Raw genomic sequence first — 19,103 nt, forward strand, 5'->3', positions numbered from 1 at the left:
ATTGGGTAACCTTATGTTCTATAGACCTTGGGTTTTTTGTGGGATCTGAAGAGGTTATATGAGGTTATGAGAAAAGAGAAACTTTGTATGATGATCAGAAATCGAGTACCTAATAGAGATTAAGTACAAAAAAAGTCCGGAAGCTTTTAATTTTACATTTTTTGATTGTCTGCAAATGCAGTCTTATAACATCCAAACGTTAAAATTTCATTTTTGAAAGCAAACACAATTCTGTTTGGTCACAATCCGTAATTAGCAAAGATTTCGTCATTTCTAATACGAATTGACATTCCAATATCATTACAATGAGACAAATGGTTGATGGAGGAAGATTTGATGATGTATCATTTCAAGACATTCATTAATTATTAGACCATAAAGCCTTAAGCGAAAATAAAATACGAGAAATTGACAAACTCTTAATCAAAACTTAATGATAATGAAGAAAATGATACTGTTCTAAATGTACATTCAATAAAAGAAGTGGAACATGCCAAGAAGACTTGGGCAATCATTATGTCAAGCATGATTTAACGTGAAATGAGGTTGTTGACGGTCTCTGAACCAAGTTGATCTATGACAGGATTACAACGATAAGTACAATAACGGTAAAAAACACGATATTCGCAACGTTTCTTTGATAGCAGCGATATTCCAGTCGTACGCAAACATATCTCCTCATTACCAGAAAATGAAACTATAAAAGGTTGATACGTAATAATATTGTAGGTAAACCTAAGCCAAACAACTATCTTAACAGGATGAATTGATCTAGTCTAAAGATCTATAACAAGTTTTACTTCAAACTCATGGGATACTCATCTAAACCTATTGTACCCAAAAGCTGTACTTACCTGGCTTGAATGGAATCATATCCATAGCTTGAATAGCCGAATTTTTACACTATTGTCCACTGATATTCAAATATACAGGGTGATTTATTAGCTCAATGTCAAACTTTGACATATGATAGCTAAACCAATTACAAAAAAAAAATGTTAATGAATATATGTCCTATTTCAGTAATTTACAAAATTATAACACTTTAAAGTTTTTGCCATATTATTCAGTTTTTAGCGATTCTTTCAGAAAACTTCGAGAAACAGGTAATCCTGCTCCAGCAAAAGCTATTCGACCGCATGTAGTTAATGAATAGAACGAAGAAGCTGTAATTAATGCTCTCATTGATAATCCTTCCATCAGCACTCAAAGAATAGCACACAACATACATGTAAGTCAAAATTTTGCATGGCGCTTATTGAAGTCCATCATCCGTATCGTAAACAGAATGTCCAAGCTCTACAGCCAGGAGATAATCAGCAACGGTTAGCATTTTGTGAATGGTTATTGCAGCAACATGTCCAAAATAATGACTTCATTTCAAATGTTCTCTGGACAGATGAATCATGTTTTACACGAGATGGTATAAACCATTACCATAATGAACATATCTGGGCATTGCAAAATCCGCGTGCGATTAGACCAAGGAAATTTCAACAACGTTTCAGCATCAACATTTGGGGTGGAATATTTAACTACTATTTTACTTGATGGACGTTTGAACGCTGTAAATTAGATTTTTTTTGAACAATACACTTTTTGATTTACGTAAGATACACCTCTTAATGTAATTCAAAATATGTGGTACCAGCACGATGGTACAAATTGTGTATCAAGTGCAAATTAACACACGAGAACAGTTATTAAACAGAAGACAAATGGCTGCTACTGAAATAAGAAATCAACCAGACATTTTAATTAATTCGTCGTTGTGAAGCATGTATTCTAGTAGAAGGAGGCTATTTAGAACAATATTTGTAATATTTGTGTTTTATAAAAAATGTTGCAGTTAATTATGATATAAAAATTAAAACTTTAAACTGTTATAATTTCGCAAATAATTGAAATAGGACATATGTTCATTAAAATTTCTTTTTTGGTAATTGGATTAACTATCATATGTCAAAGTTTGATGGTGAGCTAATAAATCACCTGTATATAAACATAATATATTCTCCTAATCCTCAAAAATTATTAATATTTCAAAATTTATTTAAATTTTTTATATTTGTTAACTCCCTCGATTTATTTCATTTTGTTTACTTTTATATTTTAAAGTTTTTATATTAAAGTTTTATTAAACATTTTTATTTAATTTTGCCTTTTCATTAATTATCTTTTCTTTTTCTCTTCTTACACATCTTTAGTAGCTAAAAATAAAATAAGTTTTAAATTAGAAAACACAACTTCATCTTTTTTTTTTAGAAAAATGAAAATTATTTAATTTTTTTCCAGCTGTATAAAAGAAATTTGGAAATAATAAAAAAATTTATTATAAAAACATTAAAGGTTCTTTAATAAAATAAATAAATTTGACGTTCTTCGAAATAGGATATAAAGTAAAAGGGTTTACCGAATACGAACATCCTCGGGTTTTGAATCTAAAACCTGGTTGACAGATTTTATTGAATCACTCGTACACATAAAACTAATCACAATATTTACAAATATATTCACATTGAGATGTTCTATAATTAATTAATTAAAAAAAAAACCCAGAACGTCGAAAGAGACCCGTATAGTGAATCGTATTATTATATTTATTTAGAAAGTAAATAATACCACATTCTACAATGGGGGGACTTCCGTTGCCACCATAAAAACGCACTGATTTGCACGAAATTCTAAATTTCCCATATTTTTTTTTAGTTTATCAGTGCATTTTGGAGTCAACAGAAGACTAGTTATGTTATTATTATAATAATCAATGCTGAAGCATTTTTTGTATTATAATATGTACATCTTTTTTTAATTTTTTTTATTGTGGGAGTAAATGCAACATAGTGTTGTTATATAGATTTGTACTGCAAGACTTTTAAATAATAAAAATAGCGGATTCTTTTATTATAATAAATATATCATTTCTTTTTTAATTTTTTTTTTCTTTCGCAGGTAATACCTAAAGATACTTTCAGACTAGACGCGCCGAAAAGAGCAATAAGTACAACGTGGTGTGTACTGTTAATCATCAACAAGTAATTGAAAAGCAATTTTACATACCATTGAGTTCTATATTATCTGGAAATTTAGGTATACTGTTTTCAACATTAAGAAATATAAGTAGAAAAAAATTTGAGTTCGTTCTGTATTTGATAGCAATCTGCTGAGATTAGCACTCCATTGTGTCCATTCTTAGAAAGTAAAATACGATTCCAACAGTTGTAATGGGAATAACAAAAAGTTTTTAGAATATAATCGTCATTGAAAGCGAATACCAACAAGCTATGCATAATGTGTGGAATTGCGAAGGAATCCGGCTAGTATTTATTGTAACTTGCCCTGAACCTGGAATAAAGCGATAACAATCCTAAAATCTGCAGATATTTTATTTCAGGAAACGAAACGCTACATGATGAAGGCAGGCAAGGAGACCTGAATGAAGAAAATAGAACATCCTCAACATTATAAGATGTTCTAGTAAGGAATGTTAAAAAAAATAACAAAACACCAGACATGAAATTCCTTCTGAAATATATAAGTACACAGTTTGTCGTGGAATATTTCTTCTTTATACTGCCTACAAAATAATAATAATATTATCAACAAACGTCTTAATCCCCTAGCTGAAGGTATTACAGACAGAGTTTAGACATGGCAGATCCACTGTAGATCAGGTATTCTAGCTAAAGCGTGGAAATACGAAATCGACGCTCAATGTGTTTATCAACTTAAAACAGGCACCACCAGCGACTGTACAGATACAAACCAATGGACGTTTTAACATACTAAGGGGGCTAAAATAGGAAGGTTTATTCAATTTGGCATTAGGTAGGGAAAATTTATCAACAACTAAAACCGTGCAATTTTATAATTTCATTATGTGTAGAGAGAATGAGTCGGCTCTGCAGATATACTCAGAAATGAATACACATGCCATTGAAGTCAGATTGGAAATCAATACAAAAACAACAATGAGTAGATGAGAATTGGTTGAGCAATTTGTACACTTGGGGATGAATCTGAGCTTGGTTGGAATGGAAAACAGAGTATGTAAGACAATTATATAACCATGGACAATAACAGAGAGCACACACAAAAATAAGCATATTTGAGAGTATATTTTATATATACCAAGGAATTGTATCAACTCAAAATAGAATCAAGAAACCCCCCTCATATGGTTCATCAGATTTCAAAGGCTGCAATGAGCAGAACACTTTAGCAGGAGAGAAGAAGTAATGATAATCGCCCTTCAAAAGAATTCTCGGGGCAGATCACGAAAGCGCTAGAAAAATGTTGAGTCTGATGATGCACGCAAACTGCTGAGGAAGAATCTTGCGATGCGAATCAGCAGACAAAAGTGAATGGAGGTAGAAGATAATGGAAACACAATTTGGGCTGTAGTGCCATAGAATGGAAAGATTGTATTGTTCAGAAATCAAATATCATCCTTTTTCAATCCCATATTTTTGTTTGACGTTTTTATTTGGATGTATTTTAGGCAATCAACTGTAAATAAATAAATGAATGATTACATCTAAATAAAAATAAATGTCATTTGGCTTTCATTTCAATTTTTCCAATTAATTAAAATTAACTAGTATTTTCGTACTAAGTTACACAAATTAATTAAATACCTCCAGTTAATATGGAACTCAATGATTTACGCACAATTCATACTCACTTGTGCGCGATGTTTCACTTTGATCTGGACGTATCTTAAGAAATACAATACAAGAAAAGATCTTTTCTAAAAAACATAGGCTATGTTGCTTTACATCAAGTTTTTTTATTGAGTATAAAATTAACAGCCTAAATAATATAATTTATATAGTAGTTTTTTCTTTTTGTTTCATTATCATTATTATTATTACTCCTACATTTACTTACAGTTAACTAACGTTTAAAAATGTACACAATCACATAGCGAGTTGATTTTTCTTAATTATTAATAATAATAATAATGTTTGAATCCTTTAAATTTATTTTAATAAGCTGTTAATTTTACGTCAATCTTAATTTCATGAAACATAGAAAGAGGAATGTGTCTTACATCCTAATTTAGCTTGCACCATTGATTCTATCGTTTTTTATTTAAATTTTTATTTTTCATTTTAATTTTCGTTAAAAAATAAGTTTGAATCACACATTACCGTTTTTATTATTCCCTTTTCGCATATTTTTTGTTTTAATTTTATTTATCCTTTATTATCAATTTTTTTTTCAAGTTTTTTGTCGCTTTTAAAGTAAGTACCCTATGGTGTACAAAAATATATCTACAGGATTGATTGACCATTTAATTTAAATATACAATCGACGAGAATAAAAAAATAAGCGATGAAAAGCGGTCTTCGGTTTCGTGAGGGTTACTTTTTTGTGTTTTTCCATTTTCGGAAAAATTAAGAAAAAAAAAAAAGAAGTGACGTCATTCTAGGCAGTTTGTTTCGCTTTATTTCTTCCACTCTTAAACAAAATAGTCAATCACAGAAGAACTTGGTATCAAAATGTACAATATATACAAATGAATAATAAGATCTATATATACACGTTAAATAATTATTTTTTTACAAAAAATGTTGTATAATTCAAACCTACAAAGGAGCTTACTTAAAAAGTAAACACGCATTTTTTTATTGATTTATATTAAAAAAAAGAGAGCTAACTATAAATTTTTAATTTATACCAAATATTTTTCGTTATTTTTATTTCCTTTTTTTAGTTATATGCATTATTTTTTTTGTTTAGTTTTATTTTGTAACAGCCTTATTTGTTTATGCAACATACATATCTCGATTAATTTTTATTTTAAACGTAATTATTTTATTTTGAGGGAAAATAACATAAATGTATCGCTCAATATTTTTGTGTAGTTGAAAAAATAAGCAAAAATAATATTTATAAAAGTTCAGACACAGTTAATTGGACACATTATTTTTTTCTTGTTTTTTTGATACATTTAAAACAATTAACTAAACTATTTAAACTATTACACGATTAATAATTACTTATTTACGTTTAGTTAACCAAGAATTATTAATCGTTTAATCGTTTTCTTAATTTTTATTTTGTTATATTTAAACACTCATCCCTTTCCATTGAAAGGAAATACTTAGTTTTTAAGACGCTGTTGTCGACAGATTGAACGTTTTTTCTTCTTTATTATTTATGTGTTGTGTTTGTGAAATTAGTATTTACACTAAAACGACAGGAATTAATCGGCTAGATTATTCACTATTTTTTTTAATTTGTAAGTGAACACATTTCGCCCCATCATCTTAACATAAGACAAATTTTACGCAAATGGAAACAATTTTTACTATAAAATATATAAGTATACTATTTACAAGTATGGGACGAAATATGAAAAAAAATGTACATGAAAAATAAAAATAATTAACTTACGCGCTACGTTATAAATTTTTGTAAAAAAAAATTCTTTGTAATAAATGTGTAAGTACATTCCACATAAAAAAAATGATCTTTTTTTCCGATTACTTTTTAAATTTCATTTCCGATGATACAAAACGTAATAAATTATTAACTAATTATATCAACAGCCTCTTGTATCCTTAAACGCTAAATAGATAGTTACGGTTACGGCGTTTATACCAAAAAACGAATAAATTAGAACAATACCGTGTTTATAAATTGTAATGGGACAATTTTTTTTTAGTTTTTAAATTTTTTTTTTAGTTTTTTAGCTAATTTCTTTTCCAAGATCGTTTTTATAATGCCTGTCATAATAAAGTATATTTTATCTAAGTTGTAACTGATTAACAAATAAACGTAAAGTTACTTGATTTAAAAAAGTTAATTCAAATAAAAACAATTTCCAAAAAAATAAACTCACTTATTAATCTCATTTTATTTCTGTTAATCCCTTTTTTACTTATATCATCAATCAGTCAAAAAATTATAATTACACTTTATACTCAGTACTTTTAAAAAATTGCTTCACCATTTTCATAACCCATTTTTACAAATTATTTACATTTATAATCCTCAACAAATAATAAAAAAAAACACTTCTTTCATCAATTAAACTGAGCTAATACGAATCTAATACGGAGCGATAAAGAAGAGTTGTGAGATACATTTCAAAAATTTCACCATTTTTTAGTTTAGAAACGTGTTTGAGGTGAATGATATAAAGTTTAAAAAAAATAAATTAAATCAGTTTTTGTTTTGTTTACCAGACAGGCATTTCAGAGAGTCCTTGAACCCAAATAAAAACGGACGTGAAAACGGTCCTGAAAAATCCATGATGCCATCCCGCTATCATTAAAAAAATGCGGGCTCGGCCATTGGCATCACGTCACCTCCATCGCCAGATTATTCTTGCGAACGATGGTCTTGTTTTTATTGTTGTTGGCGGGTGTTGAGTTCGTCTCGCATTGTGCGGCCACCACCTTTGTTGGTACTGAATCCGCGTCGTTTGAAATTGGTATTTCCAAGATATTGGCACTATAATTAACAAATTTATTTAAGTTTTTATCTACTTTGAAAAAATATATAAAAATCATAAATAAATTAAATCGAAAATGTAAAATATCTAGTTGTAGGAGTAAACAAGCTTTAAAGAATAATTTAAATTTTTTTTAAGGTCACTAGGAATAGAATGCCTTAAGCGATGCAAATTTATATAAGATTAATTTGTGGAAATCAAGCAGAATGTAATTTCCTTTGCTATGTTTTGTATAAATCTTAGCAAGTATTCCGCTTTATCCACGTTGAAAGGTGGTTTTCCTACTTCGTAACAAAAAGAATAAATTACATCGCTGGAATTAAAAAAATATTAATAAATCACTATTACTGTAGAATAATTTTAATGGAATACTCCGATTAGTTTAATGGGAAGAGCATACAAGCTGAAAAAACTCAGACACAAAATCTAAGTGAAGAATCTAATACAACTGACACCTCTGCAACAATATCCAAGGATTCACAAACACGTCATGTCAAAGCTACTCTCTAAAACGATTAAGGATGATTAACTTGGATAATTTGTCATAGATAAAAAAACCGTTATTCAACTCAGTCAGAAAATATTGCGTCAGTCATCGTTAAATTTTTAAATTTAAAAAACTCATTAACATCACCAGATCAGCTTCCACAATGCCTCGAGATAAATCCCAATATAAAAAAAACAGTTTACAAGAACATTGCATCAAATAGATGCAAGCACCACTTACAGAAATAAGCTTTTGTGAGCAGTTGAAGAAGACGATTTAGTATTCTTGGGAGTCCTGATAATTGAGGTAGTACTCTCACTCTTTATGGTAGCATATTCAATAATATTTTCATGTTTTCTAAAACTCATTCCTAGTGTCTTAATTCTACCCTAATATCTAAGGACTCCAAAAATTATCTGCTTTTTTAAAATTTACCGTCTCGCTTCTTAACTTTATTTGCAATCTCAAGTGAATAAGTGATCAACACCAATTTGTATCGTTATAAAATGTTATTATGACTGCTATTTCTTATTTTAATCATAACTTTCATCCGTTTTGTCATAGTGATGATGACAAAAATGTAATAAGTGAGATTTTTGGCAGTGTTCATTGCATTGTACTAACTACTGTTTAGATGATGTCATAATCAACTTACAACTTCAACAGTAATGAAACATCATTCCATGGTATGACATGTTTCTGAGTTGATCATTCTCATCATGATAACTACTGCAGAGTGGTGTACTTGACAGTATCCTGCAAGTTGCATTCCAGCATAAATCTCCATATGAGGCATGAAAAAAAAGATTGTTTCATCCACTGTAGCAAGTAGTTTTGTTCTGTATTTGTTTGGTTTATTTGGAATGTAATGCCTACTACATCTTTCGTGAAATGATATTCACATGCAGACACTACTATTTCTTTTTTAATTGAATTAAATTTTTTAATGATGTCCTTTATGGGAGTGAGTTTATCCAGCTTCGGTAGGTTCTTTAGTCCTCAACATTTCCAGGATCAATTTGTTCTCATTTTTTTTATCATCATTCAACTTTCTTAAAATACTAGCAAGCATGAATGAGGGGTTATTAGGGGTGGATAATATCCAGCGATATTTCCTAGTAAATCTAACTTGTTTCACTCCTCCTAGTTTAAAAACAAGGTTTCAAACAAAATTCGAGTTTGTTAGTAACTATGTTATTACATTACAACACATTATCAACTTGAAACTTAATTTTTCATAAATTAGAGTCTCAAGAATAAAACGTTGATACAGTTCCACAAAATCTGGAAAAGACTATTGGGGATTTTCACCAACAGAATATAATGTAATAACATTTATAATTCACTTTTGATCAAAAAACGATCGATGATTTCCTAATTATATAATTTTCTAGAGAAATTATATAATTTCTTAACAAATAAACTAGCGAACAACATCCTCAACATATACATCCTCAACCCAGGGAATCACAGAAATCCACAAGACAGTCTCAACATCATTACAACAAATTAATACTTTATCGACCAGTAGCCTATTAATTAATAAATATAAAAATATCTCAAGAACGAAGAAATGGATGGATATTATGTTGCTAGAAATGAAATTTTTTTTAGATCTAATTGTTCTAATGGGACAAGTAAAAAAAGACAGACTTCACGATTATTGGTCAACTGACCCAAGCATCGAAACCGTTTTTTCTAAAGTAATGAGCAGAACCAGCAAAATTCCTCTTTTTAAAACATAATTTGACCTTAACAAATTATGAACATCAATTAACTGTTATATACCAATATATAATTGATAATCACTACTAATATGTTTCAGTTTTGATTAAAATTACAATATGTATTTTTTTCTATAATATCTTCCCATTTGCCAGCTGCCACATTCCTCCTCAAACTCTAATAGCATGTATAAAATGTGCTGGAGCAAAATTATTATCGTAAATAATCCAAAAATTCAATCTGTAATTATTTCAAATCATACATGTATAGTTACATCTTTGTGTAATTGTCTAATTGTAATAAAAATATCGTCGTAAAACTTCTATTCTTATAAACCATTCACAAAATGTTCTCCTTGCTTAATGCTCAATAATCCTGTGGTATAAAAGCTTGTACCCAAATAAGACCTATTCACTAAAAGACTTCCAAAGATACAGTGGTTTACATTTGCTTAAATCCATATTTTCTAGCACTTGTTTATTGTAATTGCTGATGTCATTCTTCCAGTATCATATGAATCAATATACCTTAACAGATTAAGTCATTTGAAACAATACATGCGCAAGCAGTTGGCAATTGGGAAACATATCAACATATAAGCTAAGACGCACGAACAGCATTTCCATTGATCCAAATTGATCCACATATAGATCATATAAAAATGGGATGTGCCATCGCCAAGTTATTGGCCAAACATTGAATTTCCATATGTATTAGTAAAAATATTATACATCTATTTAATCATGTGACATGTCTTTCAAAATCTTTAAACGTTGTTTAAAACATTTTTGCTTCTTTATGTGTGTCTTATTATAAATGATCATAAATTACTTCCATATATCTTCTTCTTTCCTACTTCAATACCACATATTTTACAACGACAGATTGCTTTGATACTGAAAGTAATACTTTATGCAATTTCACCAATAACTATGTGTTATTATTTGTGTAACTCGCATTGAAGTATTTTCAAAAACAGCCAGGCCTAACATTTGATTAGAAGGATGGTGTAAACAACACCTCCTACAAGTGAGGACTCTAAACACCAATTCATAAAAATTAACATCATAATATGTTAATAAAATGGCTCACATTGTTAATAGCAGTGGTGAACAAAGACTATCAAAAGCATAAATCATCATGAATCAAGTTTGTTAACATATGAAATCAGGAGTATAAATAAATAATCCTAAATGTTTACTTACCTATGACTATTAAGCGTAACAGTATGGGCTGAAGTGAGTAGGCTCAGTGCATTTGTACCTGCGCTCCCAACTTCGCCGGTATAAGCGTATAATTTCTTATTTAATTTTGTTCTAACACAAGGAGATACTGTAAAAAAAATGATGAAATGAGTAAAGAAATTAATAATTATTGTGGCAATAAACTAAATGAGAAATGACTCAATCACAATACACATTTATAACGAATTCCCTAAGAATATGAATAATCCCCTAGTTAACTTCAATGAAAAACCTTCAATTCAAATTTATTACCCATTGTATACACGTGAAACAAGTAAATTGTTGTGATAGATGGAACTTTAATGGATTTTCAAGAATGTGTTTCTTTTAAATGATATACTTGGTATTAGTACTTGTATCTAAAGGATTTGCTGGAGATGATTAATAAAATTTTCTAAAATTGTAAAAACTGAATAAAAATTAAAACTTACCGTCCATTCCGAACTGAGAAATAATACCATTCGCACTATTCCCATTGTTACCGCAATCGGGTGCGAGTGTTGAGGACGACCTCTGTCGTACATCGGACGCGACATTAACACTATCTAACTTAGGACTAGTCGCGGTATTCGCGAGTGACGGGACCCTGCCACCGGTCGAAGAAAAAGAACCCGCACTCCCATCGACGTCGATTATGGTGAACCTAGAGCAACCTATAGTTCGTTCCTCGCCGCCACCAACACTAACTTTTTCATCCTCTCTAGGATTTACACACGGTGTCGTCGTCGGAGTTTCTGCTGTCGCGTTCGCGGTAATAAGCGTATTATGGGTCGTCGGGGCTGGGCCCTCGACGGTTTGCCGGGTGTCTGTTACAGGCACGTCCAGACAACCGTCCAGCGCGAGGTCCTCGTAAAGGAACGTGCCGGTCACGAACGTTGAATTGTCCGCCAGCGCTGACGTTACGTCGTCAATGCCACGCAGCTCCAACGTAAACGGCGTATTGGAACTTGGTATAAAGGTGTTGTCTTCAGGGGGAAGAAGATGACACGGTGGTGTGTAACCAGGAGAAGGTGTTTTTGGTCGAAAATGTAACCTGAAACAAATCAAAATAGGCATTAATTGAGAATCCTAGAATATAAAAAAATGTATATGTAAGTTTTGGCGACAATCAAACTTGTGTGGGCGGGTATAAAAGTCAATGTACTTTTGCAATGGTTAAAATAAATTTGCATTTTCGCGTAGGTGGCGTTACTTAAATAGAATTTCTCACATAATAATTAAGTTTCGTTTATTTACTGTAGTAAATAGAAATAAAAAATGTTAAAAAAATTAAATGCTTACCAATCCTTTTGTATGGATTGCATAAACTCCACCATTTCATCTTGATCCTCAGGGGTATGTTCAGACACCTCCATCACTCTCGAGACTTCCTCTGCCACCTCTTCAGGCTCCTCTTTAACCACACTCTTCACAAAATCACCGTCACAGTTTAAAACACCAAAACTTGTCCGCGATTCATCACCAGCTTTCACGAAATTCGAGTTTCTGTGACCGACATCGCTATATACATTTGTACTAAACGAATCCTTCAAACGAATTCCCTCTTCTGGGGTGTTCGTCGTTGCAGGCTTTTTCGTCGTCGTCCCATCGTATATCGTAAAGTCCAACCCGCGCCAGAGTTCATCGAAATCCGTCCGGAGGCGATCAAAGATCACCCTACCGCCACGGCCCATTCGCCTTCGAGCGAATCCAATACACCGTCGTGGATTGGACAATGACGTTAGCGTGTATCGGTAACGTTTGTCAGCCGAACCGTTTTCTTCTTTTGAACACCACGGCCAGTTACCCATTGGAATAGGCTAAAAAGAAATGACATTATTATTATTATCATCATAAAAATAGTTTTAGCATAAACAATAATTTAATAATTTATTTACCATATGGTAGCTGCACAGTTTGTTCCTTCTAAAAGCAAACTGTCCATCTTCCTCAACCTCTTCAGGTTCAGGTGAAGCTTGAGGTATGGGTTCTTCATCAGAAGAAAGAACACCTAAACCTTCAAGACCAGCTCCACCAATCCCCAACATTCGATTGTGACTTAACGATTTGTGCTTGCGTTTCTTGTACTGTCGTTTTTCCTTACGCGGTATAATCTAATAAATTTACAACAAAAATAAATTTTAGAAATTTAATAAATAGAAGTAAGTCTTTTTTCTTACTTCGTCCTTCATAATACTCTTGGTCCAATTCTGATTAGCATAATGATTCTGAAAGATCGGAGTAAACGCGGGTCTTGGCGCCTTAATTACCGACAATTCGGAAATAATGGCACCACTAAAGTCTTTAGCTTGGTACCGTTTTTCAAAAATCTCCACCGTCAGATGGACGTATTCGCGTTTTATTTTCTCGCGGCGTTTCACGAAATCGAGAAGCGTGACCGCCCGCGACAGATCTCGACGCAATTTCAACATCTTCTCGTACGAGGTCTCGTCATTTTTCCGGTTCTTTCGCGTTTGCATCTTTTCGGTTCGTCGTCTAAACGCTAGGTAAGGATTGTTGGCCGCTGTTCCTACTCGGTGTTCCGTTTTTACAGACAAAATTAACGGATGTTGCTAATAAGTAAATCACAACAAAAAAGAAACAATTTAATTTCAATTACAAAAGAAAAAAAAATTATCTACTTATAAATAGAATTTTTACCAATTTCAATCGTTTATTTAACCAATAGTCGAATACTGCAATAATGAGATCATCGTCTTCTTTTAGGAGCGCTTTTGCTTCGTTTAACGTCACCACCGTTTGTCCGCTGCTTTTTTCCAATCGGTCCATCATTTCTTCAAATTTCAGTGCGGATAATTCGATGCGTTTTGTTTGCGAGTCCAACCAACGTTCATCGTCAGAGTCCATGTCGTAGTCAGGTATATCTTGTTCCATAGTGAAGGCTGTAAAATCAAATTGTATTTTAATAAATAACAATTATTAATATCTTTTTTATTATTTTTAACATCAATTTTATTCACTTTTCCAAAGTAATTCATTTAGGATATACTCTATATTTAAATTAGATTTGAGATATGAATTTATAACTGTGTTCATTGTACATTTACTCATAATAATCAAAGTATGAAAAATAATGTCTTATAAATTTTTTATCCATGGTAAGAATAATAGATACATGAATCAGATTTTGTAATTAATACACATATATCACATTACCATATCCGTCTATTTAATTGATTATAAAATATCACAGATTGCTTTTATCAACAAACTAGAATAAACAAACCAGTCAAAGAATATGTTATTCTTTTGCACCCTATCTGTTACTAATACAATTAATATCTGGGAATCATTTTAGATAGTAAGATGATGAAATTCCTGATGAGTAACCATTGGGACGACTTTGGGCTGAATTCCCAAAGTTATATATTTAGCCATTAACCTATTTCAAAACAAATGTTGAGTCTTTTCAGCTTGTTACTGTTGTTATACAGGTTGGATTTCAGGTTGGTATGCCAAACAGCAGAACTAAACGTTATTTCACTGACTAAAACTTCTTTTTTCAAACATGTTCCATTAGAAATAAAAATTATACTTAGAGGTAGGTTACTTGGACAAGCTTTAAGACTAACCAGCATAATAACTTGCCATTTCTATAATTTCCTTTGAATACATCTCAATAACTAGATGTATATCTCAACCCAATATTGGTGAAGTTTGATAGAGACATAGTCTGAACCAATCTAAGGTTGAAATTTTTTTTTATACATAGTATAAAACATAATTGAAGATTTTCATAAGGATTTTGTGATTAATGGACTGGATTATAATAGCTGATATATTCTCCTACATGATTCAATTCGAGAGCACTGCCAGCTGTGGGTCATTATTTTATTCAACCCAACCCTGACCCAAAGCTGAGTAGCAGCTCATTGAATAAAAGAATGTCATTTTGAGAAAGATTCTAAATTATGAAATAAAGATTTGAACGGGAATAATCCTACTTTCTATATGTACAGATATGCTAGTAGAAAATCAAGTATTTATATCTTTAGATGATGGGAGTCATCAAAGGACAAAGAGACCAAATTCTACTCGCGTGTCAAGGGTTGAACCAAATATGGAGTATTTGGTTTGCATTTTTGTAAGGATTATAAGCAAATAATCAGGTTTGGGATGATAAATATTGACTGTATACAAAATTCATCTATGGAATAACTAAACATGTTTGTGTAATGTTTCAAAATGAAGGAATTGAAAGTAGATGAAGCAAAGAAAATTCGATTTTGTGAATATAGGAACATCTATGTATCAATATACTGTATTATGATAGTATAAGGATGTAAATTATGCTGGTGGCAAAAAAGAATCGTTATCTAGATCTTCTATGCATAATTGTTACACTAATAAGTGTTAGTATAACACTACAAAATTTACTTGACCACACTACTAAGAGAGTTTTTAAAACAAAATGAATGTAATTCAGTATAAATGTGTAAGTGGGATGATGGCTCATCAGGAAAATATCAATATAAACAGATTCTACCAAGCGAAACAGAAGAAATATATAATACAAATTTATTTATTTCCTCGTTGATTCAATTTCAGATTCACTACATTCTGCATATCAATTTTGTATTATAGAGTTTGCAAAAAAATTGTGAAAAAGGCAAGACGTTTTGCTGCATATTATATTGAGTCACAAATCGAACCATTTTCGCCACTGTGAAAGACAATTTAATATAAAATATCAATTATTTATTACAATGGTAAATGAAAAAATATGTAGTACATTAACAAATATTCCTTCTGCATTCACTTGTATGGTAGCCATTGTCAAACCAACAGAAATGAATGAAATAAATACAAATTTGGTCTTTCATCATAATCTATTAATTAAAAAGTGGTCGGCCCCTGACACATACAGCAAATTGTAACCTAAAGAGACAAAGAAAAAAGAAGTACAAAGTCAATTTTGAGATAAAATAGGTATAATTGTTGATGAATAATCATTACTAATAGGTTACTTATATAAATATATATAAATCTACATATTTAGTAACTCTACACCAATTTAATCTTATGAATATTAATTTCTGTTTATTACAAACAGTAAATAGTATCAAATTTATTTAATAAAAATCTATTGTTTCAATTCAATGTTTGAATATAAATAAATAAATTCAGAGCTTCAAATTATTGTATTCCTCTTTCCGCTATATTAAATTCCCATTTTAAAATGTTAGTTTTTGCAATGCAAGAATAAAATATTCTCAAATTGGCGTTCATTTTTCCACCTTTCAAACACTACTAAAAAATGGTATCTGACCGATGAGAATCTATGCTCAGCTGAATAACATAATGAGAATGATTATCAAATTTACTGCAGTGGAATGGCTCCCATTATTGAGTCAAATACCACCCCCTGCGCTCCATAAATGCTCTCATGAGAGAATACAAGAAGATTTTGAACAACCAAAACCTAACACCACCAGACAGCCACTAATCAAAACAGCAGCTGCCAGAGGAAGAATTGAGCCTGAATAACGCGTGACGTCAAAAATAGACAACAAATAAGAACAATCAGATCCCATGTATTACCCAAAACCTTTCTGATTTTGATTTACTACATAAAATCTTATCAACTCTAAACAGAATATGGACCCAAAATGGTAGATGCGACTTTTTGCATTAATGGGGCAAGACATTGAATGTGGTGAAAATAAAACTGTAAAACAAGATTTCCTGTTGGCGACTCCAGAATCAATATCTTATATAAATGAACTAAAATCTGTATGTTATTTGGAACTGTGTGATTGTAAATACAATTGTAATGGTATTCTATGTATAATAATGGTCATTGTTATTTTATTCTATCTTATATATTATATTCTGATTGTGATTTCCGTTTTTATTGTCTTGATGCCATACCCTAAATAAAATACATGATATCTGAGATATAAAAATATATATATATATAATATATATTCTGGACTGTGTAATAGCATATCTATTGTAACATTATCTTAAAATCATCATTTAACAAGAATATGTGGACATTAACAATTTGCTTCAAACATTCGGTATGGGGATTTAAGTCCAATTTGTTAAATCTTTCTTTAAAAACTTTCTAAAACTCAATTTCTTTGAAAAATGACTTTTTGATTCAGAGATTCCTTGAATAATTCATTCCCAACAGCATAATCCATAAGATTTTTGTGTGTAATTGATTTGAAGCAATTAGTTTATGTAAGAATATCCAATTCCAAATTATAAGATGAAATATTTATTGTGCCAAATACTTCTGAGCGAAATTGAGCAGCATTCAAAACAAAGATTCCTTAAACTGAATTCATTTCGTTTTAAAAAGATGCTTTGAATATTTTCCTACATTCTTCAAAAGGGAATTATCTATAAAAAAATATTAATAACATAAGAAAGAGAAACCTTTTATTAAAGTTCAAATGTAGTTTAGCGACACCCCAAATACTTACAACCTTGTTTTTTAGCCATCATTATGCTTGAGGGATTCTTCTAACTCAACGAGTTATAGATTAGAATGAATTTGTTATGTTTTAAATTCTTTTTCTCAAGTTCTTGTGCAAGTCTTCTCTAAGAGTGTATTGTAAAGTAAATAGATATTTGATTAATACGTTTCTAATTTATTAAAAAATATGTAAACATGAATAACTTTGAAAAAGTTTATTATTGAAATGGAAATTTGATGATAAAACAAAATTAATAACCACACTAAAAATCAGTGTAGTTTTGTGACAGATTATTATTAATTATCAATCAAAGTTCCATGGTAATATTGGAATTCCTGTTGTTTGTTTGTTTGCATAGAGTTTTTAAAAGCACCTCCACCAAAACAAACCCATGTTTATGGTAAATTAGTGGTATTTTTAATGAAAAACTTACGTTGCATGTGTATAAGCTGTCTGGGCTGCTTGTAGTTTGCCGGATAGAGCCTGTCGTGCACATCTTTGTCCGGTATTTCGGAGACTTCTGGGGTCGGGATGATGAGACCCGCACAAATAGCCCGTTGCAGATGATGTTCCTGCCGTCCCATTGGACATCACAATTTGCATTACTCAAATGGGTAAGGTACAGGTCGACAGAAATCGGTATGTTTTGAAAAATAAAAGTGTTGTGAGAGGATATAAACAGAAGAGGAGGTTCGTTATTGAGAGAGTGACAGCACTCGAACATTAAATATTTAAATTTGTCGTGGAATTTTGAGCGAAAAACGCTTGGTTAAAATGTGATTCGATAGTGTATAAGTAGTGAAAATGAATTTTAAAATATTGATGTGCCGGTCGCGAGCGGAAGCGCGAATTAAAAACAAGATGGCAGACGTCTAACGTAAACGTCATACGTAAATGTCAAAAACTTACGCACTCCTCTTCCTTTTCCATTCCCGATGGCATTTGAGGAACTGCCCGGTTGATGGCCGAGTAATCGGGCAGGTCGGGAAGTTCCTCGGCCATATAGATGGGCATTGGTTTGCTGGCATCGAGGGCCCTCGCCCTAAATGAAAGCTTGGACATTTTGGTTGACAGCACCCAGTACACGGCAAGGCCAACATAAAATGCCCCCCAAAAGCCACTTTCCCGTGTCTCGGTACTCCCGAGACGGGCACTAAACGGTTCCTCGAGGCCCCTAGTGCGTTCCCATCGTTTTTGTTTGCACTCACTCAGTCACAAATACAGTAAAACAACTTTGAAACTTTGCATGTTGAGCGTGTAATACGGAAAGCCATCATGGCGGCTCTGCCATGGAACCATAGAAATTTACTACCAACGTGCTGTGCGCGGGAACCGTTTACGCACCATACAGTAGAGTTGTTCATTCATACTCGCGATACAAAATTTCAGATTTACCACCTAATTAAACCGAATTTTACGCTCAAAACATTCTAAATAATCAAAAATTAATTTTAATTTAATTTTTTTTCAATCTCAATGCTAAAATTTTCATTTTTTCCCCGTATTCATTTCATCAAAAGTCGCTCGTTTGAACACCGCCGTACTCGGATTTCACGACAGTGGCAAGCGTACCTAAACGTAAGTAAATCGAGATATACGCGTAAATAACGATTATTTAAAATCAAAATTAATCACATACGTAGCATTTTGTCTCGGAAAACTTTAAAAATAACCATTTCCTACTGTCATTTAGTATATCAACTTATTTCGTCGTTTTATTTCCGCATAAACATCGGCTTGGTGGGGAGCGAAAT

At 31.5% G+C, this 19,103-nt stretch overlaps 1 protein-coding gene across 1 annotated transcript; it reads right to left on the bottom strand.

The window, feature by feature from the left end:
* Positions 1-6,846: 6,846 nt before the first annotated feature.
* Positions 6,847-18,743, bottom strand: LOC111420876 (Enhancer of Polycomb). Its single transcript, XM_023053925.2, has 9 exons — positions 18,259-18,743; positions 17,783-17,921; positions 13,562-13,803; positions 13,081-13,473; positions 12,799-13,014; positions 12,203-12,720; positions 11,353-11,954; positions 10,883-11,009; positions 6,847-7,464 (listed from the first exon to the last, which is right to left on the bottom strand). The coding sequence occupies exons 1-9, from the start codon at positions 18,409-18,411 to the stop codon at positions 7,311-7,313; spliced, it is 2,544 nt and encodes an 847-aa protein (XP_022909693.2). The 5' UTR covers positions 18,412-18,743; the 3' UTR covers positions 6,847-7,310.
* Positions 18,744-19,103: the final 360 nt, after the last annotated feature.

The sequence above is a fragment of the Onthophagus taurus genome, chromosome 7 (assembly GCF_036711975.1).
Source record: "Onthophagus taurus isolate NC chromosome 7, IU_Otau_3.0, whole genome shotgun sequence".
Lineage (NCBI taxonomy): Eukaryota > Metazoa > Arthropoda > Insecta > Coleoptera > Scarabaeidae > Onthophagus > Onthophagus taurus.